Below are 21,260 nucleotides of genomic sequence, written 5' to 3'. Positions count from 1 at the left end.
CTCAGAGAAAAAGAAAAAAAAAAAAAAAAAAGGTTAAGCATTCCCCATAGGCAGAGCTCACAATGTGCAGCTGGAGTTAAACTCTGTCTTTCATCCAGCACTTCCTTGTGCCCTGTGGAGTCTTGGGTAGTAACTAATGTCCCTCTTTCTGGCCCTGAAATAAGTGAAAAATGCAGGTATGAACTCATCCTCATCTGTGTTGAGATGATGCTAAGACACCCTGCAGCAGTGCTGTGCCAGGTTCCACTCAGCACAGCTTGCTCCAGTACAAGCTGGTGCCCTCAGAAAGGGGCCAGCGTGCTCCAGGTGGTCCAGCTTCAGAGCGAGCTGCTGGGGCTGGGATCGGGGTGTTTGCTGGAACCGTGTCCCCGGTGCCAGCGTGTGGGGTACAACCCGCAGAAGCTGTTTGACCTTCCTCCATCGTGGGGACTGAGGCACTGCACACAAATGTCTGTTGAGTGGTTTATTTTTTGCATTGTGGCTTTTGCCCTGGTAAAGGATGGGGACCGCTGGGCAGAGTTAGTGGTATCACATTTATGTCTCCCAATGTGCTTAAATCAAATAATGTAAACATGAGGGTGCTTAATGTTGATGGTGCATACCCAGGACACCAGCTCCTTCTGTTTGTCCGCACTGGTCTTTGTCCCTCCAGAGGAGTTATCCTCTCCCTTACCTTTTGTGCCCTTGCCCTGTCTGAAGTGAGTAGAAAACACAAAACCTGTGCATTGAGGCTGGTTTTGGCCTTGACAACTTGTATGCAGAAGGTTCCAGTCATGGTCTTCGTCTGTAATTCTGACGAGTGGCGCATGAGGCAGGGTGGCAGTTGGCTGGTCTTTGCTTCCCATCTTGCAGCCAAAGCCCTGCGGCTGCTTGGTGACCTCAGCACAGCCTACCTGTGTGGCAGAGAATTCCTGGCAGAGGCCCCACAGACTCATTACACCAGTGCTGCTGGTATTGGTTCTTCAACTTCCTAAACACAGGGAATGAGGTTATTTCCCATGTTCAAAAACGGCTTTGAAAGGGACAAGGGAAGAAACTCTTCATTTTGGACTTTTTTTTTTTCCCCTGAACTTTGCATCTAGTATCTTTACCAGTTGGCACTCTTTATAAAACCCACAGTTCTCATTTCATCTGGGAAAACATGTGCAGCACAATGAAAGAACATACTGGGGAGCAGCAAAAACTGGAGCTTTATGTCTGGAAGGTGTCTCCGCTGCTTCATCCAGTTTTGTGCATTTTTAAACATCAAGCTAAACTGCGTGTTGGAGGAAAGTCCAAATTTAAACGTTTGTTCTGCTAAGTCCAACAAGTCCATTGGGTCTGTGCACCTTCCTCTAACTCTGTTCCTTGTGACTGACACAGGAGCTGTTGCTGATCCTTTTGGGGAGCCCCAGCCAGTGTGTTGGGCTGGGCATCCCCTTCAGCTGGCAAAGCACACGTGAAAACCAAAGGACATCTGCTGTTGTGGGGTATTTGTTGAGATGACCCCTTCCTCTGGCTTGGCATTTGTAATGTTGCTGGGGTCTGTTGCTTGTTTTCAGTAACTATGTATTATTTCTCAAAGAAACAGGACTTAATAGGAAAATGCCCATACTACCATCCTGTATGGCAGAGAAGACAGTCTCTCCATGAAGTCCATGTACTAGAAATTGATAGTGAAGGGGCTTTAAAGCATGTTTTAAGTTCATCAGTCCTGGGGAAATTGGCTCTACATGATATGAGAGTGTAATTAGCCCTAACAGGAACCGTTTACCTTTGTACAGGGTATTTGAGTGAGTGCCCCATCATCTCATGACTCCAGTTTAATCTAGATTATAAATAGAAAGATTTCCCATGCAAAACCAGAAGAGTCAGATCAGTCTGATTATAGGAAAGAAGTCTGACCTTAAAGTCCCTAAGCACAAGTGACAAGTTACTGACAAAAGACCAGTCTGAAGGTAGAAGTTGTTTCCATAGCAGGAGCTCTGTGCTTGCCTGAGGGGCAGGTATATCTGTATCAGCGCTGTGCTCCCTGCAGACAGCCGCGTTACCTACCACACGCAGCATGCAAGCTCTGTTTTGTTCTGGTTTAGTAGCACTAATGAAATCAGAGCATTTCCCTGATCTAAGCAAACCCGCAGCTTTCCAGCGGGACAGATACACGGTTAATGCAAACGCAGTCACAAGGGCAGGGCAGGCAGAGGGAAGCTGTGCGACGGTCAGCTGGTGTCTTGCCTTTCTGACCTGGGTGAGATCCTCCTTTTGCCATGTTAGCGACTAACTTTCTCCAAGACCTATTGTCTTCAGAGTTATTTGTGACATTAACAACACCAGCTCTCAGGAATGGCAAGGAGGGAAGCAATCCCTTGAATGGAAACACAGTGGATGATTTAACCCAAGCAATCCTTATTGGCATGAATCGTTCCTTCCCCTCCTTCAAAGAAATGTATGTACTTGCATTAGAAGTGATAACTTTTTTTCTGAATTCCTTGTGTTTCCTTGTCACTAAAAATTTTCATGTACATTTTGAAAAATTGGATGTGATGTGATGTTTGTGGAAGGAGCAAGGGTCTGTCTGACCCCATGCCTGAAGAATATTTGTGCACATAGCCACAGGGTACAGAAACAAACCCGGGTGAAGTAATCTGTGGGAGCAATGAACTTCCCGGTATTCAAAGACGTTATAATGACATAGTAGGAAAAATCCTATTCTCTGAGTCAGGCTTGAGTCAGTCTCCCATTTGCAGTGCTGGGTAGGTCCCACCTTTCAGACAAGAAGTAAAAGCATGTACTGTGTGTCTCTAGCTTGCCCCCACTACTCTTTCACACTTGAGCGGGTGCATTAACTCCCATCACTGCACTGGTTTTCATCCCGAGCACATGCACTCATCCCCCTGCTTCCTCTGCGGCTTCAACTTGACACAGCAGTCTTCATTCTCCTGCAGGGCTAAGCAGCTACCATGTCTCACCCTAGAAAGTAGCTGCACTTTTCTGGTGGGTGAACTGATCTCTGTTGACATGTCAGCTCGTTAAATCTGCAGGGCCCTTCTGGCTGAAGGGAGAGCTGTGTGGCATAAATTTAAAGCATGATTTGGTTATTAACGTAAAAGCAGCTGTGTTGCTCTTTGATTTGTTCAAAGAAAAGCACGTAGCTAATGATGACCAAGCCTGAAGCACGCCTAGGAGACAGCACATACGTATGTTTTCAGTGCGCCCCAGAATAATACGGAGTTTAGGCTTTAAAAGAAAGTATTTGGGTCCTTGCCAGGTAGACAGACAGTATGAATGAAACACCTGTTCCAGCTTTGGGAGGGTTTTGGAACCATTTGATTACAGGGAAGGTACAGGCTGACCTTAAAGTGAATTGAATTCTCTGGTGTAGAGTAACACGTCCTGCTACATTATGAAACTTCTTGATCTCTTTGTGAAAATGGCCACAGCAGACAAAACACAGATGCAGGCCTTCTTTTGTTTTTAACTAAAAGGTGCTGCCCGGGCATGGCAAACTGACCAGCTGTGTATCAAAACAGTCCTTTTCAAATTTGAATAAATGTTAAAGGAGGAACACTATAAAGGAAACAAAGATAAGACACATTAAAGTAATTTTATGGGGTAGGGGAAATAACTGATAATTCCAGATGTGTTGTAATTCAGCTCTTCTAATGCTCATTTGGCACTCGTCAGTTTTAGGGGTTTGCATTTTCACATAATGTAATTAAATTCTGAAAAGATACAAAGGATCCTGTCTTTCCTAGTGTTGCTTCCTATTTCATCACCGTATCAGTCTGGTCTGATTTGCCCAGTTTTAACCATTTCTGTTAAAATGGCAACATTCCAGCATCAGGAATATGTTAATAAAAGCAGAGCTGTGCTGGGTATAACACTGTGGGGTAGAAGTTTATGGCCTGTAGTAGAAAGCAGGTGAGGTGGCATGATGAGTCCCATCGTCCCTTCTGGCTTTTGGCTGAGAAAGTGAGGCAGATCCCGGACAAATTCCTCATGCCTTCAACAAAACTCTTCAGTCATTTCCCACTGTAGATTCAAACTGTGCCCTAGCTCCCCTATGCAGAAGGGTTTAAAAAGCTGTAATTGAGCTGTCAGTTTGAAGAACAAACAGGGGAAATGTACTTTGGGTCTTTGTGGGCTGTTTGCAGAACTGTCTGTACGTGCATGTGTGCGGGGGTCTGGGTGGACAGAGGGGAACTCCTTTCCGTGCCTCTGGGAACTCAGCAAACTCAGTGCAAGCCTCACTTGAAACCTGCTGATGTCTTTTTCATTTTGTTTTACAGTCTTCTCAGGTACAGCGTGTGAAGCTTGTAAAATTATAAAGCTGGAGATGTGTGTGAAGCATATTGATTGCTCTTCTGGCTTGTGTTGGTTCAATTCCAGCTCATGTGGAATTAGTTTTTACCTTCTAGTAGCTGTTCTTGACACGCTCATGTCAAGACACGACACGCTTATGAAAATGGTGATCTTGCTATAATCTTTTTAGGTCACCACAGAGCAGAGCTCAGGAAACACGTTCCTTCACACTGCTTGCAGAAAAGTAATTAAATCTTCCATAAGATAACATGTTCCTGACCCTATACAATACACAGTACAAGAACCATATGCTCACTTATTTCTCTTGGCTCAGACACTGCTTTTACTGATGGCTCTGACTGGCGGTACCTTGCTAGGAAATACTGCACGTGAAGGCAACAGTTCTTCTTCCACTGGCCATATGTTGATTTTCACAGAGTGGGGAGCACTTCTCTCATTTCTCTATGTAATAAACAACACAAAGCCAGAGAATTTATTCACAGCAAGCAGAATGTGTCTGCATTGCCATTGAATTACTCAAACCTTGCTTCTGTCTGTGGGACACTTCCCTGCACTTGTGCAGCAGGTTAAATGGATCTGTGTAGATAGGAAAAACTCTTGTTTGTACTTTGCTGAATCTTTGTTCAGATTTAGGAACTGGGTTCCCTCATCAAGGTAAGCTGTTGGGAGCCCAAACATTGAATTTGTTCTCGGATCTCGTTTAAGCTCTTCCTGTCCCTCCACACTCCCAAAACCCTGCTGTCACTCTACAGCTTGCTTAAATTTCTGGTTGCAGCTCCTGGCAAGCTCCTCATGGTCCTGCAGTTTTTTAGGGAGGCAAAAGTAAAAACTTCAGTGGAACTCAGATGCCTTTAACCGTTGCAGAAGGATAGAAGCATGGCTGAAGTCGTGTTGCTACATGTAGGTTCACAGAAGATGGGAGTAGGATTGCTACAGGCTGCATTTTTTTTTTCCCCCAGTTCTTTCTGCATTCACTGGTAGTGGATTGGTTCTAAATGGAAAAGTCTCTTCTGCTTCAACAACTCCTATTTTTGAGAGTGTGTCACTATGACCAGTAGGTTTGTGAAGCCGAGCCAAGAAGCACCACTGCTAGGCTCAAGAAACTAGTAAAATTCAACTAGGAATCGGAGCAGATAATAACGTGAATGGTAAATGGCCAGTGCTGTTGAAGTTAAGGCTTAGAAAAGCTTCTCAAATGTAAGAATGACTTCAGTATTCGATCTAAATTCTAGCTGTTACAGATCAGAGGACATCTCTTTTGGGAGCAGAGTATTCCTTGCCCACCCACGGGGGCTTCTACCTGAAATGTTTGCTGCTGGTGTCTCTCAGATGAGATGATGGACTCTCGTGTCCGCTCCAGATTAGCAAATGTGTCTTGTTTTCCTGACTGTGGCTGTCCAGAGATGGCATCAGGATAGGAGTTCAAGCCGTTAACCTCACCTTTTTGGTTAACCTCTAAATTGGATGTTTAGCTATGCCAGAAACCATCTGCCCCTTTCTTTCTGTGCTGAGAAAAAACCCTCAGAACCCTCTCTCTTCAAACCATTTCCATTGTCTTGGAAAACTTCAGATCCCCGCAGTAGAGGTAGCCTGAGTATGTTTTCAGTCTTCAAACTGTCTTTGCAAAGTAGCTTTGTGGTTGACTAGAGGCCAGTTCAGACTGCACAAGGGTAATTTTTTCTGCATGGGGCTCCTGAGTCACTGCCACAAAACCCACGTGCTAACTGTGATTTCACTTTCCTTAATTGCATTGTGGAGAGGTGATTAAATACGTGCCACAACGTTACCACTAGAGGGATTACGGATATTAGACTGGCCCAAGTGTTTTGCCTTGTAACTCTTCTGGTGGCAGCGAGAGAAAGTTACTTTCATAATCTGTGCCCTGCTTTCCTTATTAACTCTTTTTACATATTTACAGGTGCCACGGGGTGTAAGTAGCTAATTAAATATGGCATTTGATAAAGTTTAAGGACGTTTTAATTCCTGTCCTGTGGAGTATTGGACTCCCATACGTAAACAAGTTAGTTAACGATTACTGCAGAGCACAAGTATTTTCCAAGGTGGCCGTTCCACTTTCCCCAGAGCAAGCTACCCATTTTCAAGACCAGTTTAAAGGGCAAACACTGCCTGTTCTCTTTATAGGAATTTGTTTTAAAAGGTTCCATTTAGCTTTTAAAGGATACATTCATGCGCTGAGTGATAAGATCTTGCATTAAGTGGGGAAAGCAGGATAAAGAGACGGACAAGCAGGAAGGGGTTAAAAAATGTCTGAAAGCCCTTTAGGAAGTCTTTCTAACTGAATGGGCTTGGCGGCTGTGCTCCAGTGCTTCCTCGCCATGTGGAACCAGGCACCTCTCACCACCCTGCCTTCACAGTCCTGATGTCATGCTAATGCCATCTGACCCTGCGAAGTGCCAGGAGAGAAACAGCTGGCACTGGGTGGCTCCCTGCTCCCTGATGGCATGTGAGCCTGCCGTCCTCCACCTCCTGGCGTTGGGAATGGCCAGTTTTCCCAGGCAGCACCTGGCCACAGGGCTGCGAATGTCCCACTGCCCACGGCACAGGGCACTGTGGGGAGCAGGGCTCCGCTCTCGGTTATCTTACAATATCTGGCTATATGATAGGTCGTGTATGGTGCTTTACATATGGGGAAAGGGATCTTTGAAAGGCCCTTGAAATGGGTGGAATTGCATAGTCTGCCAGGTCCACGTGAATGCAGTCTGTGGAACTACGTATTTGAACTACACGCATCATGATGCTTTTTTTAAAAAGAGCTTTTCCTATTGAAGACAGTAACTTTTCCAAGAGGGCTGGTTCCTGCCAGGCTGTCCACAAAAGAGAAACAAAGAGGATGATGTGAGGCAACGAGCAAATGCCCAGCAGCAGCCTGGGAAGACCTGGACACGCTTAAGAGCTTGTTTTGCTTCCTGTGGGGTTCAAATACCGTAGCAATCCAACTGCATGGAGCCCAGACCTGATCTCCCTTGGTCACTCTGCATCTTCTTTATTTAAAGAAACAGCATTGGCTAGTTCAGTCATAACATTTTGTGTGTATCATTCAATTCTTGGATTTAAAAAAGTCTGTGCTAGAAAATCGAAGTAGTGTTTTGATGAAGGAATTTATATATATATATAAATATATTTATATATAACATTTTGTAATGTGTTCCGTTTCTAATCTGTAAAATATCTTCCCCCCCCCCAGCAGTATATAAAGACTCGACTCTGTGTGTGTGTCCTCGCCAGTCTCACCACGGAGGGACAGCGGCGGGATGGGGAGAAGGTTGGGTGATCGCTGAGCTGCTGCTTTCCCCCTTAGGTGAGAAGGCGAAACCTTTCCCCGAAAGCCAACCTTTCTGGGAAAAGCGGAAACAAATTTCCGCTGTCCAAATGTAACGAGACCCAACAGCATACCCCGAGGAGAGTAAACTGGGTTTGGTGGAGCCTTTGACTGTTTTGTTAATTAGTAATCGAGGTTGGTTTTTTTGTTTTTTGTTGTTTGGTTTGTTTGTTTTTTTTTTTTTCCCCTGGAGACAAATCGATCTATCGGTTAATGGAGTTTAACGTATTAAAATACCAGCGAGCGCGACCAAGGCAGCGCAGCCGCGCAGATACAATAGGCGCATTGTTTCCCTGAGGATCCTGTCCCCTCTTTATTGGGGGGGGGGAGAATCACTTCACCCCATTTGGCCTCTCCTCCCGCAAGGCCGCGGCTGCCGACGGGGGGGTGGGGGGGTGGTTCAGAGGACCCCGGCGCTGAGCGAAAGGGTTAAGGGCGGCGGGGCCGCGCAGGGGCGGGCGGGCGGCCCCTCCCCGCCGCCGGGGCTGAAGTAGCGCGTCCGCGGCGGCGCGGCGCGCAGTGCCGGGACGGGACTGGGGGAGGCCGGTGCCGCTGCCCGCCCCCCCCCCCCCCCCCCTCGGGCAGTGCTCGGTGAAGATGGCGAGGGCGGCGGAGCGGGGCGGTGCGCGGCCGGTGCTGGCGGTTTTGGTGGTGCTGGCGCTGCCCGCCGCCGCCGCCCGCCCGCCCGCCTCCTTCCCCAGCGATGTGAACGGGCACAGCCTCCACCCGCCCTACTTCAACCTGGCCGAGGGCACCCGCATCTCCGCCACCGCCACCTGCGGCGAGGAGGCGGCGGGAGCCGGCAGCCGCCGCGCCGTGGAGGATCTCTACTGCAAACTGGTCGGGGGGCCGGTGGCGGGGGGGGACCCCAACCAGACCATCCAGGTACGGCCCGGAGGGGCGGGGGGGCACAGCCGGGCAGCTTGCGGAGCCTCGCTGCGGTGGGAAAGTCGCCTCCCGGCCGGGGGGAGAGGGAGGAAGGGAGCGGGGGGTGCGCGAAAAGGGTCCGATCCCCCCTTTGTGCTCCCCCGGCCGTCGCCCCCTCGTCCCAGCCCTGTTTTTCAGCCGCCGGTGCGAGAAGAGGCAGAGCTCGGTCTCACCGGGGGCTGGGAGGGGCAGCAAAGCGTGCGGCCGCTCGGAGATGGGTGAGCGAGCGGCGGGCAGGGCTCCCCCCCGGTTTTCCCACGCATCCCCCCCGCTCGCCCGGCCCCTCCAGCCGGACCTTGTGCTGAGCTGGTCCACCGGCGGGTTAGTGGGGGGGTGCTCTGGGAGGGAGCAAAGGGTAGTTCAGGGGTGGGCCTCAGGGCATCCTCCCCTCCCCAGGCCTGTACACTAGAGCCAGGAGCCCCCCCCCGAAGGCCCCCGGAGCAGTGGGGTGATGAGACACACGTGCTCGTTCTCTCCCAGCCTTGCCAGACGGTGCACATGTGAAAGGCGGCTTGCTGAGTTCCCTTGGTGTTATTCATAAAGTTATCAGGTCTTTATGTTGACAAAACCCTGGGCAAACCAGCTCCTGAATTCCTCTGCCAGTCAGAGAATCAATGTAGGATAAATGTGATAACATTTACCTTTATGGATCTCAGCTGTGTCATTCCCTCTGTGTTCAGTGGGGCACTAGGACGAGCAAAGGAGAAAAGTTAGAGGGTGAATTTTACAAGCCAGCATCAGGTGACTTATCTCAGGGGTCCCATTTTAACTGGACCAGAGGGAGCTTGCAGCCAGGAATGTAGATGCTAAAAACTGCTGCGCGGTTTAACAGCTATGGCTCTCTTGAAATGAGGAAAGAATGGTTGTAAACGGGCTTGTAAAACATGAGTTGTAGTTGCAGGAACTCCAGACCCGCTGCTCCCCCCCCTCAGGGCAGCCCAGGCTGGGAAGAGCAGCTCTGATCTGAAATGCTTTGCAGCCCGAAGCTTGTCCCAGAGCCACCAGCTGGTGCTTGCCACTGTTTTCTGCTTGTTGCCAACGAGGTTGACTGTGCCAGTTCACCTGTTGCAGTGGAGCAGTGGGGTTGTCCGTGCTGTATGTAAGGAAGGAAGAGCAAGGGAAAACTGTCAGTGTTTCGGATTGAGCCTTTCTTGGCTTCTGCTCGGGGTGGCTTTGTTATGAGATGATCTCTGAAGTATTTTTCTCGTTCTGGCCACATTCTCCCAGATCAGTGCTGTACTGGGGAATTTTCTGGCTGTTGTGTGGTTATGACATGGGATTTTGCTCTGTACGCAGCAGAAATTGTTGAAGATGTTACTGGATGGCAAAAAGCGGATACATCCTCCTATGAGTGTTGCCACCTTTTAAAGTGATCTGTTTGTTTGCTGCACTGCAAAATAATGTAACCTGAAGAAGCTTTGCTTTTAAGTAGGAGACATATAGGGATCTCAGTGTAGTGATTACACCTACAGTGAGCAAAGGTAGTAAGGAAAGATAAAGAGTAACTGCTACTGTGTGTACTTGCAAACTAATGTGAATGATCTGCCAAGCAAAACTGGGAGGATAAGGCTGCTTGGAAAAGCTGGCAAATGCATTTATCACTCCACATCTGTCCACCTGTGCTCCAGCCACATAGCTAGCTTAGCACAACACACTGAGGATGCTAGAGACAAAAATAAATCCTTCAGGCTGGACCAGCTCAAGGGGCAGTTGTAACTCATCCTTCAAGTGCAGCCCTGCCCTGGCACCGCAGGGTGTGCCCATCCTCTCAGCTTTCCCCGCTGCCCAACAGGGTTCCTTCTCCACGGCTCTCTGCAGTGACCCCCTCTGCAGCTCTGGCACAGGGTCGCTTTGATCTGAGCACCCCTTCGCAGGCCAGTGGTCTTCAGTCAGTCTGAAAGCTTTAGGAAAATGCTTTTGTAGTGGCTCCTTTCCGTGACCACAGGCAGCACCTAAAAGGGAGGGGAAGAAACAGGAGGCATCAGAGCAGAGGTCAGAGTTCCCAATTCATCCCCTGCAGGGGTTTCAGCACCACCCGGTGACTAAAGCAATGAGGGAGGTGGGAGGGAAGTGTTCAATTTGAGCAGACTGAAGCAACAATAATGAACTCCACATGCATGTCCTCGCTGCTGGCGTGTCCCACCAGCCACAGGCCCTTCCCTTCTCCATTCACCTGCTCGGTGCTGCACATGCTCGGTGCAGCTGTGATGTAAAGGGGGTTTTGGTCAGGAATTCTGGAAAAATGCCTCTTGGGATACTCCAAGAGATTTCCACGTGCTGTGATGGTAAAGGGACATTTGCTTGATGAAAGACCAAGGGTAAACATTAATACAATCATCTAGTCAATTAGTTCAGTCAGTTCTCTGCTGGTTTTCATTTGATATTGTAGAAGACTTTCAGGAAAGGGAGTTCATTGACTTTAAAATGTGACAGTCTTAAAATGTCGATAAGCGTTAAGCTTTCTGCTGTAATGCTGCCCTAAAGACGCTTGCAGTGGTTTTGGCACAGCTTGTGGGAAGGCTGTAAACCTTTTCATGGAGTTTCCTTTGCTTTATTCAGGGCTTTTTGGCAGAAGACAGCATTTCTAACTGTGGGGGGCTTTTCAGTCTGCAATAATGTGATGCGCAGTGATGCTGAGGTGTGCTGAAAGGGACTTGTCATGGAGGTTTGCTTCCCTTGTCCCACTCGTAACCAGCATGGGCAGTCCTACTTAATGATAATGTTTGAAGATGAGGCAAAAGAGACATTATAGGTTAGTTTTTCTGTACAGGCTTTACTGAAGATGCTTGTAGCTATCTGTTTTCCAAGAGAGGCAGCTCTGCAAAGGCATAGCCAATGTGCTCATGCTCCCCATCCCACCCAGCTGCCTGGGGGCTGTTCAGAGACCTGCCAAAGCCGACAGGGATTGTACACTGCCCTGAGAGAGGCAGGGTTGTAGATGATTATTTCAGGAGATTAGCAGCATAACAATAAGGGAAGTTACTAGCATTAATTGAAGCAATTACAGACCTTAGAATTTACAGACATGCAGCAAACCTCACTGATTTCAAATCAGTGCTGCTTTTGCTTTCAGCAGAAGCCTGTCTTCACCCAGACCCTGCTGCTGCAAAACATTTGTTTGCACGTTGATTTGCAGCATTGATCTACACTTGTCTGAGCAGTGTTGGGGCTAATCGGAGCTCTTGTCCTCTCACTCTTCCAGGTGTTGGTAACAGATGAAGTCTAGAGCTGCTTCACACCTGAACGTCTCTGAATTAAGTGGCTTTCTCTTCTGATACCTTCAGTAGTCAGTGACCATTTGGCCTGGTGCTTTTATCCTGTGCCTCATCTCTTGTGGGTGATGCTGTGTGTCACAGGGAAACTGGCTCGGCCCAGGTGACAGTTGGTGCTGTACCTCTCTGTACGTGCCTGTTCTGTGTTTATGTACACGATAGCACTGGACTTCAGTGGCTTAACTGCAGCTGAAAACATGGTTTTTAGAACAAGTTGCTGTTGCCTGGTGAGATAGCACCTGCTCAATTCTCTGTGAGCAGTTACTTGATCTGCAAGGACAGCCCCAGTAACAGCTTGTAAGCATGCACTTTCTTTGTCTGAAATACTACTTTTTGCCCTCCATTTCCTGCCCTTTTTACCTCATCCCTAGCAGGCCTGGCTGCCCCATGCTCCCTGTGGTTTTCCGATAAATTAGGTAAGGTTGGGTCATGGCAGGGCCAGATAAACCAGGACAAAGCCATCTGCTTTCCCTCAGGCCAGCAGTGCCAGCAGGGTGCCAGGCTAGCCTTTATGCTCAGGGCAAAGCTCCCACTGACTTGAGCTGGGAACAGGATCAGGCCTCGAAGGTCTCTGGAAGCTGCCCTCCATTCAAACCTCCTCCTTATCTCTCTCTCCCTTTGCCGTTTGCTCTGATAGTGGCAGTTTTATGTTCTCTAAGCTGCCTTGCCACTTCTCACATTGCTGAAGTTCTTTCTTTGGTGTACCTTAGTGATGTCCACGCCTCTCCTGCTCTGGCAACCTGCTGTCTCCGCTAAGCCTGCAGCTCACAATTGCTTTGTAATTAAAATCCTCTGCTGATGTCAGAACTTCTCTCTTCCCTGTAGAGACCTGACGCACTGTGCAGGAGCCCAAGTTGCTCTAAAATACAAATAGCTGGAAATTATTCTCTTTGGGTTTATGTCTGGCTCTAATGAAACAGCTAATGAGCAGGTGCATCAGAGGGGCTAAGCCACTTCTAACAGCAAACTTAGTTCAGCTGTTGATGTGTTACCAGCTCACTGGCAACTAATTCATGTGGGCTGCACAGCAGTGGGGAGGGATAACAGCAGCATTACAAATGGGGAGCAGCTGATCCTAACTTTTAGTCCTCTCCTACTAAGCTTGAATTGATTGTCACCCATCAGTGTGAACTTTGGGTTCAAAATGGTTTTTGCATCTGTGACGAGAATTTAAAGTATGAAAAGACTTTCTTTTTCTGTTATTTATCCTCATTTTGTAACCTTGCCTCGTTTCTCCCCCCACCTTGGTGTTGTGTATTCCATGGCAGAAATTTCCACACAACCTGTTGCACCGGTTCCCGTTAAAGGTTTGAGCTGAAGAGTTGGGTCAGTTTTATCTGGTCTGTTCTCCCTCCTCGTTCAATGCATGTTGAAACGAGCCTTGTCCTGACCTCTCTGTACAGTGGGAGCTCCCTGTGTGAGCGTTGGAGTTACCTGGATGGTTTCAGCCGCCCTTTTCTTTGGCCTTGTGCTTGCCCATCTGCTATTTTCATATCTCTAGAGGAGTTAATTAAAAGGTGTTCTTATTCAGAACGATTTGTGTTGCATAATTGCCTGCAAGTAACATAGCACATGGCTGTGGGGAAGAATGCTGAGAAATCTGTTTCCTTTGCGCTGAGATTCCTCCGGAGTTTGGGGCATCTGGAAAATCACACGCTCTGCAGTGGCTCTGTCTTGTCTCAGCCCTTGCAGGGCTGCAGATGCAGTAAGCAGGAAGGAGATTGCCTGTCTTGAGATCGTGTACCTGATACAATATTAAAGCTGGCTGCAGCTTGCTTGCCTGGGGATAACTGCGCCTTTAAAAGGCAAACTGCCTGTGACAGAGTTCCCTTCTAGGCTGTTTGTAGCAGCAATTCAAGTGACAGAACAGTGGCTCCACAAAACAAATAACTTTCAAATTTTCAGGTCTATTTACAGATTTCCTTAGGAGTGGGTCAGATTCATTAGTGCATTAAATGGGAAAGAAAGAATTGCCCCTAACAGCTCAGGTCTTTGTCTGATCCTGCTTAGGAGGTGCTGTTAGAGTTGCAGAGCTGTTTTCTCTGGCAGCGTGTCCATGGAGCTGACAAAGCCACCCGCACCACAAAAGCAAGGCAGAAAAGTGCTTGCAGCTAGATCCCTGGCCGGGACATTGCCAGCAAGAGGAACTTGGCTGCTAGACTATTAAGCTTGAAAATGTAGCTGAAAGGACTATACTTGTGAAATGAATGGGTTGACAAGAAACAGATTGCAGGGAGTTGGACAGAGCTGCCAGTCTGGGTCCATAGGAATGACTGAATGGTCTGGGTCAGGATCTCTGGGTGTCAAGAGGGGGGTGAGTGGCAGCCTCAGCAGAGGAACTGGTGGCCCTGGAGCCTGAGCTACTGCTCTCCTTTGCCATGTGGCTTCACCCTCTGCATGCTCTTCTGCATCTGGCAATCTGTTCTTTCTGTCTGGGTCCCTTTCCTAATGCTCAGCGCGTATCTGAAATACAGAAGGGATGCTTCTTGGAGCAGCACGAATTCTACACTTGGTGATTGTTGTAGGTTTCGAGTGTTTTCTTGTTCTTTTTTTCTGTCCATGCTCTGAATTGGTGCCAACAAAAAATATATTGATTTGCATTAGCAGGCTTACACCCTATATTTTCTGAATTGCTGTGATACCTGTCTGCTTTGTGCCACATTTTTCTGACTACAGTTAAATGCTTTTTTTGTGCTTTCCAACAGGGCCAGTACTGTGACATCTGCTCCTCTGCAAACAGCAACAAGGCTCACCCCATAACAAATGCCATTGATGGGACGGAGCGCTGGTGGCAGAGCCCCCCTCTTTCCCGGGGGCTGGAGTTCAACCAGGTCAACGTCACTTTGGACCTTGGACAGGTAACCTGAGTCCTCCTTGGTTATGTTGTAGGACATGCTCCTCTCTTCCAAAATCCTTTGGTGGCCTTTGCTGGAAGGGTGGGACAAAACCCACTCATTTAATGACAGGACAGGAGGCTCTGCTTAAAATATGAAAGGGAAAACCTCTTGTCTGTGTGTAGTATTAGCTGCAGTCTGTGCTATTTGCTGTTCCTATTTAGATTCTCCCTGACAGTTGAGTTGCTCTTGGAAACCTTCTGCACTGTGCAGGTGCCATTCTCCTCAAGGGGGTACCTGGCTCCCAAAGGGGGATGGTTAGCAAGGCTTCACCCCAGAACACAAAAATACAGCCCTGAGGAATTTAAGGTTGGGCTGTAAAACTTGACCTGTCGCGTTTTAAATTCTTTAAAAACAGCAAGTCCGTGCTGAAGATCTTCCTATAAAAGACGAAGAATGACAATGGATGTTTGGTCTCTAATGCTGGCAAGTCAAAGGGAATTTACATTGTAATAGCAGGGCTGCCAGCCCCTGCCACCTCCTTTGCTGCTCCTATTCATCTGCAAAACTATCACTCTGGAAATGGGTTATTCTCTCGGACTTTCTTCAGCTTAGAGGAAAGCAGCAGCAAAGATGTCCTGGCTGAAGCTGCAGAGGCAGGAAGGTACCACAAGCCAGAGACCTGAAGGGCTGCGGGCTGTGGCTCTGCTCTGGCTGTTGGATGGGGGAACTCCTCAGTGCTAGGCCTGGGGCAGGGGGTGCGTGAGACGCCCCTTCCTCTACAGTCTGTTAGCCCTTGTAATTCAGGATTTGGGGCATTTGCCCTGTAGTCTATGACAGTTTAGTAGTTGGCTTTCACCTCCTCTGCTGCATTTCCTCAAGCTCTGCTACCAGCCCTGCAGCACCAGAGGCCAAGTTTGGGTCCTCCTTAGGGGGAAGGTCTGTGGGATGGGGCGATTGTGGGCTGTGGGCAGCTCCCCTCTTGCATAGAAAACCTGTCTGTGATTGCTCAGGCAGCCTCTCAGGGACTGGGTGCACTGCACCTTTATTTGGGAGCTTCCATGGATTGCAGTGATTTCAAGCCTTAATGGGCACTGAGGCTTTGCTTTGACCTTGCAGGTGGCTTTTTCACCCTCTCTGGTGGGCGAAAGGTTCATTTGTCACTGCTGTTTGTAAGGTGTCTGGCTCCAGATTTACAGCTACGGGTACCTGGGATGTATTGATGATGATACTTTTCTGTTAGATGCCTCAAACACACCCTTTAGTCCCCAGGCTTGTCTCTGCTCTGCTCCCTACCCTGCTGCAGCACTCACTCGGAGCCTTTCAAATACCATCCACAAATTTGTTCTCTCCCATGAGCGCCAGCTATCTAAAGCTGTGCTATACACAGCACCAGCAAAATATCTCCGAACGCCTGGGGCACATCATGCATCGCATAATAGCTGCGTGGGCAAAGCCTCCCGGGGCCGCACACAGCGTGCCGATCCCGTTAGCCAACGTAGGTGGCATCTGCTGTGTCTCCAAGAAACTTCCCAGCTGGCAGGGGTGTGCTGGGTGGGTGGATGGCTTGCACTCCCTCCTCCGACCAAGGGCCAGCCTGCAATGCAGCTTTCTGACCTTTGGAAGGGATTTTCAAAGACAGACTTTCCTTGAGAGCTTCTCCTCCTCTTTGGCATTCTCTGTGGCAGCTTTCTGGCTTCAGGCCAGAGCTGCCCCAGCTGTGCTGTGAGCTTGCAAGCTGCTGCAGTTTGGATCACCTGGGGATTGGCAGCCCTCAGAGCTGCAGTGCTGTGAGCCAGAGCCTGGAATAACGTGGCGAGGCTGCAGTACTGCTAAAATTCAGCTGATGTAAGTTTACCTTCTCTCTCCTGCCCTCCTCTCCCAAACCTCGGTATTTGCTTTCGTTACCCTGGGCAGCAGCATCGTTTCTGCGGGGTTGGTAGCAGAACTTGCACACGTGGTGCTGGTTGTAGTTGTTTCACCTGGTCAGGGGTTTCTCTGGGCTCACGGATCCTCTGCTTCTCTGCCACCTTCGCAAAGTTAAGCTGTGGCCCGGCTGGTCTCAACGGGAGCACAAACCTTAAGCTTCAGCCTGTTTTTAGTGGTTTCCTCTTTATACATGCCCTTATTGTAAGTAACTGCTTTAGTAACCTGTTTATGCTCCTGGTGAGAGTCAGTTCTTTGCTTTTCCCTCCTTTGTTTTGGTAGGTCGGGCAATAGGAACAAGATGAAATGTTACAGAATCACTAATTTCCTCCTTTTGAAGTTGAGGCTGGTTGAAAGGATGGAAGATAAAAAAGATGAATTCTTGAGACCCAGTGGGGTCTGCAGGGGCGGTGCTGGATCAGGCTGTCATACCTGGCAGCCAGGCTTTGCAAATTCCTCGGATACCTGCGAAACGGCGCAGGTAACACCCTCAAAGGCATGTCTGAGAGCAGGGCTTTTTTTGGCTGGCAAGCAGAGCCTCTCCTTGCTCTGTGTAACTCTCTAGGGAGCTCTTGGACCAATTAAGATTTAATTTAAGGGACTGGTGGCCACTGAAAGCTTTTGTCCCTTTGGGGGATCATGAGTGCCTGGAGCGCTGGTGCTGATGGTGTGGTGCTTTGGTGGGGCACTGCGGGGGCTGGCACAGGAGGTTGTGGTGTCAGCCCCCTCCCTTCACTGCTGGGCTTCCCTGCTGGCTCTGTCCCTCTCAAACCTAACTGCTTAATTACCACCAGGAATCAGGTTTCTCCAGCATTTGGCAAGGCTGTGGCAACTGGGAGAGGGGCAGTTAATTAAGCAGCCTGTTGGTCTTTGCTTTTATTCTCCTCACAGGGATGTGAAAATCCTATGGGAAGGAGAGAGGGAAGGAATATAATTCACAGCCAGCAAATAAGTTAAAGAACAGCTCAGACTGGCCACCCAGCTGATGTGAGTGTATTAAACACTCGCATCATGTCATCTTAGTGCCAGCAGTGGCCTAATCTTAACGGCTTCATTGGCGAGGCAGATCAGAGCTCCCACCACAGCATGGGAAGAGATCATGTCTGATTATCTGCTGGGGGGTCGGATCTGAATTGCTCCTGCTGGTGCTGTGTCTGTTCCTGCCTCCTTTGGGAGGAATAGATTTTCTGTTCAGAATTGGTGAGGGGAAAAGCTGGGAGGGGAGGAAAAGTTGCTGAGGGTTCCCATGACAGACAGAGGTCTGGGAGTCAGAAATATGGCATACAGCTTCAAGGAGGGAAGTTAAATGGATTTTTAGGAGCTGCTGGGAGGGGAGTGTGAAGAGGGAATGTTTTTCCATTCTTGCTTTTAACCATAACCTTGTACTTAAAGCTTTAGTATGTTTAGAATGAATGACTGGCCCGCTGCATCAGTTTGCTGAAAAATACATCACGGCACCATGATGAAGGTTTTGTAGGGTGGAGGAACTGAAGGGTGCTCTTTGCTTGGGAGGACAGTGGTGTGTGTTGTGGTATTGCTGGACAATCTGGAATTGTCCCCAAGACTGGCCACCCTGCCTGGCTTGCAAGGCAAAGGCACATGTGATGGAGGCTTTAGAGCCCTGTCCCATTGTGGCTTAGCTCCGGGCTCCTTCCTCCCCTGCCTGCAGCCTCCAGAGCAGCTGGAAATGGGAAAGTGCCTCTGCCACAGCGGGGCTGTGCAGGGAGCAAAGGGACAGGAGGCCGTGACTCACTGCCACCACGGGCATTGTCCCCTGGGATCCTGCTGTGATTAAGTGCCACAGTGGGTGGAGGGGAGGAAAGGGTGTGATGGAAGGTTTTTTTAAATTTTTTTTATTTTTCCCTCCCAAGAAGGTCGTTTGAGTCAGAGCTGACAAAAATCAGGAGGTTTAAAGAAACATGAATGACTGGCTTCCTGCCAGGGCCTGACATCTTCCTTGCGTGAAGGTGAACCCAGGCCAGCCCTTCCCAGAGATGTTTATGGATAGTTGGTGCTTTATGATAAACTTTGTGGAGAGGAATGCTTGCAGTCGTGCAAGAGCAGGAGCTTCGTGCCAGTACTTGCTTGAGGTTAATTGCTGCAGTGAGAAGGTGGCTGGATAGCATCCCCCTTCTCCCCCCGCCTCCATCCCCAGAGTCCTGGTGACACTAGAGAACAGTCAGAATTTCAAACTGAAGCTTTGCAGGGAGTTTTAATTTACACCCCAAAGGTATTTAATTCGGCAGTGCCACAGAGGGCATGCAGCCTCCCCTACACTCTGGTCACCAGCAGAAACATCCAAGTCTGTTCACCTCTGCCAAGGAGGAGAAAAGAGAAATCTCCTCCTTTGCAGAGCTCCAGGCTGTTACTGCTTAAAATGCAGATCCCTTCAGGGTTAAAAAGAAGAAGAAAAAAAAAAAAAGTTGCATTCATTGGTAACTCATGAAGATAGAAAGGAAATGAAAAGGATTGTGAGCTGAGCTCCTGGCCCAGTCTGAAGGTGTGTTTTGTAGTCACTGTAGGATGTGACTAAGCAAGGGAGTAGATCGATAGCTTACCAGGTGCCTTGAGAAGTACCTCTTGAATTTTCTACTAATTACAGTGGGATCTGCCACAGTTAGCATTTTTTTTCTGGCCTCTGTTGAACTGATTTACTTATGCTTGCCAAGCTCTTCTAGCTCCAAAGTAAAGGTGTTCATTGGCACAGTATGCACTGGCTTCAGCCCTTGGCCAACAGGCTGCTATTCTTTCAGTGTGAAACTTCCCCCAAAAGGAGGTGGGTGTTTTTCCTGTGGTGGATTTCCAGGGCATAAACCTACTTCCTTTCCCTCCTGCACTGAAAACATGGCCCCTCGGGATGGGCTTTGCACAACAGTTGGACATGCAGGATGCTTGCAGGTCCTATGAATGTGGCTGAATGCCTGACTTGCATGAACAAGTCAATCCTTTTCGTGCAGACTTATTTGTTGTTAATGAATATTACATTCCTTCTCATCCTTGGTAGATCTGGGCTGGGTTCTGGAGGTGAAAATGCCACTTGGCCTAATGCTAAAGAAACAGCACTGAACCAGAACATAGTACCTTGTCTGCTCTGAAATCTTCCTTCACCTCAGTTTCTAGCCTCCCATTTATTTTCATTTAATTGAAATATTGATGGAAGCTGCTGGTGGAGATCTTCAGGAGCCCTCTTTGAAAAGCAGATGGAAGAAAAGCCTTGCAAGCTGATGGGCTGTCCTACCTCCCTGTCCCCAGCAAAAGCCTTCAGCACACAGATGAATCTGATGTTTATTCCCTGGCTTAATCAATTGAAAAATCCTTCTTGATGAGTAAACTCATGAAAACCCAAGAGAAAGCTCATGTTTGTGCTTGAATGGAGCTGTTGTCCTAGTGGCTGCTTTCCCTAGGCTTGGGATGGGATAGGGCTGATGGTCATTCTAGAAGAATTTTCAGCTAAAAACTAGATAAATTTCTCTCTTCTTTCACCTTCTTTTTTAGCACCTTTGTTTCAGTTACTGTGAGGGCTCTTACCACCTCTGGGTGATGTAGCTGCTGCCTACATTTCCCTTTGGGGCATCCTTGTTCATTCTTGCTTTACATAGGGGGAGACTTGAAACGAGTCTCTTCCTTTCCTCCCCTTGGTGGGGATGTCTTTTGCATCATTTTCCCCAGCACACATCGCTGGGAAATACACAGCTTCCTCTTCTCTTGCAACCACAGGCTGCCTTACCTGCCTGGCATCTGCTTTTCATGAAGCATTGCAAGAATGGGTGAAGATTTAAGATTTTTTTTTTGTATGTAGCTTTTACTTAATTTCTCTTACCATAAAGGACTCTTGGTTTTCAGTGTGCTGTGGCATTGCTGTGGGAAAGGGGTAGGAGGACTTTGACATTTATTGTGATCTTTTGCACCTTAAGTAAAGGGCTGGGGTGTAAAAGTCTCTTAACAAAGACATTCTTTCTACAAATTGTTCTCTGGCTCTTGGAGCAAAAGCAATATTAAAAATAAAGCATATTAAGCAAGCTGAGCAGAAATCCTTTTTGCTTTTAACAGATGAGCCTACAGTCTCTACTTCTGCATAGTGTCCTCTGCAATTGCTGTAAAATCCTCCAAAAGTAGATCGAGATCTCTCTTTGTCCGTTTACAGGCTTCCTAGTTCCCTGATCTGAAATGGCCCGTGGCTCTGATTTAGCTACAGAGCCTGTTCTGTGCTGCTGTATTTTAACATGACTGTCAAGTGGAAGCAGGGTGCATATTTGTAATGCTTCTCTGGGAAAAACAGAAAAGGTGTGACTGTGAGAGAGAGCACAGCACTGGGAGCTGGCACTGAGCCCAGGTGTATGGATCGTCTCTTCTCTCCCAATATATTTTCCCTTTATTGTTTGAAATAACTTAGCTTGTGAAGGCTGTTCTGTTTCCTTCAAAACTGCAGTTCCCTTGACCCGGACCAGCAGCTTTTTTTTTTTTCTGTGCTGATAAGGGGAGATTTTTGCCTTTGCCCCTTTTCAACCTTTCTGTGCTTTCTGCCAGCTCCCACTGGATTCCTGGCTCCAGTGGCTGTGCAGGAACTGCTCAGGTGAGTGGGAAGGGAGTGCCTGATTGTTGAGTGGGAATCTGTCTCCTCCAGCAGCAAGAGCAGACCTATCCTCTCTTCAAACAGCC

The 21,260-nt window shown here is 48.3% G+C and overlaps 1 protein-coding gene across 3 annotated transcripts in view; it reads left to right on the top strand.

Moving 5' to 3' along the window:
* Window positions 1-21,260, top strand: part of LAMA5 (laminin subunit alpha 5) — a 127,615-nt gene that overhangs the window by 22,796 nt on the left and 83,559 nt on the right. For 2 of the 3 annotated variants that reach the window (XM_074919888.1, XM_074919887.1), the window contains exon 2: window positions 14,547-14,699. In XM_074919888.1, the coding sequence (XP_074775989.1) occupies window positions 14,547-14,699 (153 nt within the window). Of the gene's footprint in view, window positions 1-8,239; window positions 8,528-14,546; window positions 14,700-21,260 lie in introns of those variants that run through there. The other variant, XM_074919886.1, reaches the window with a different exon arrangement.

This window comes from Athene noctua, chromosome 16 (assembly GCF_965140245.1).
Source record: "Athene noctua chromosome 16, bAthNoc1.hap1.1, whole genome shotgun sequence".
Lineage (NCBI taxonomy): Eukaryota > Metazoa > Chordata > Aves > Strigiformes > Strigidae > Athene > Athene noctua.
Note: the sequence above shows the minus strand (reverse complement) of the source record. Positions and strands in the feature narration are given on the sequence as shown.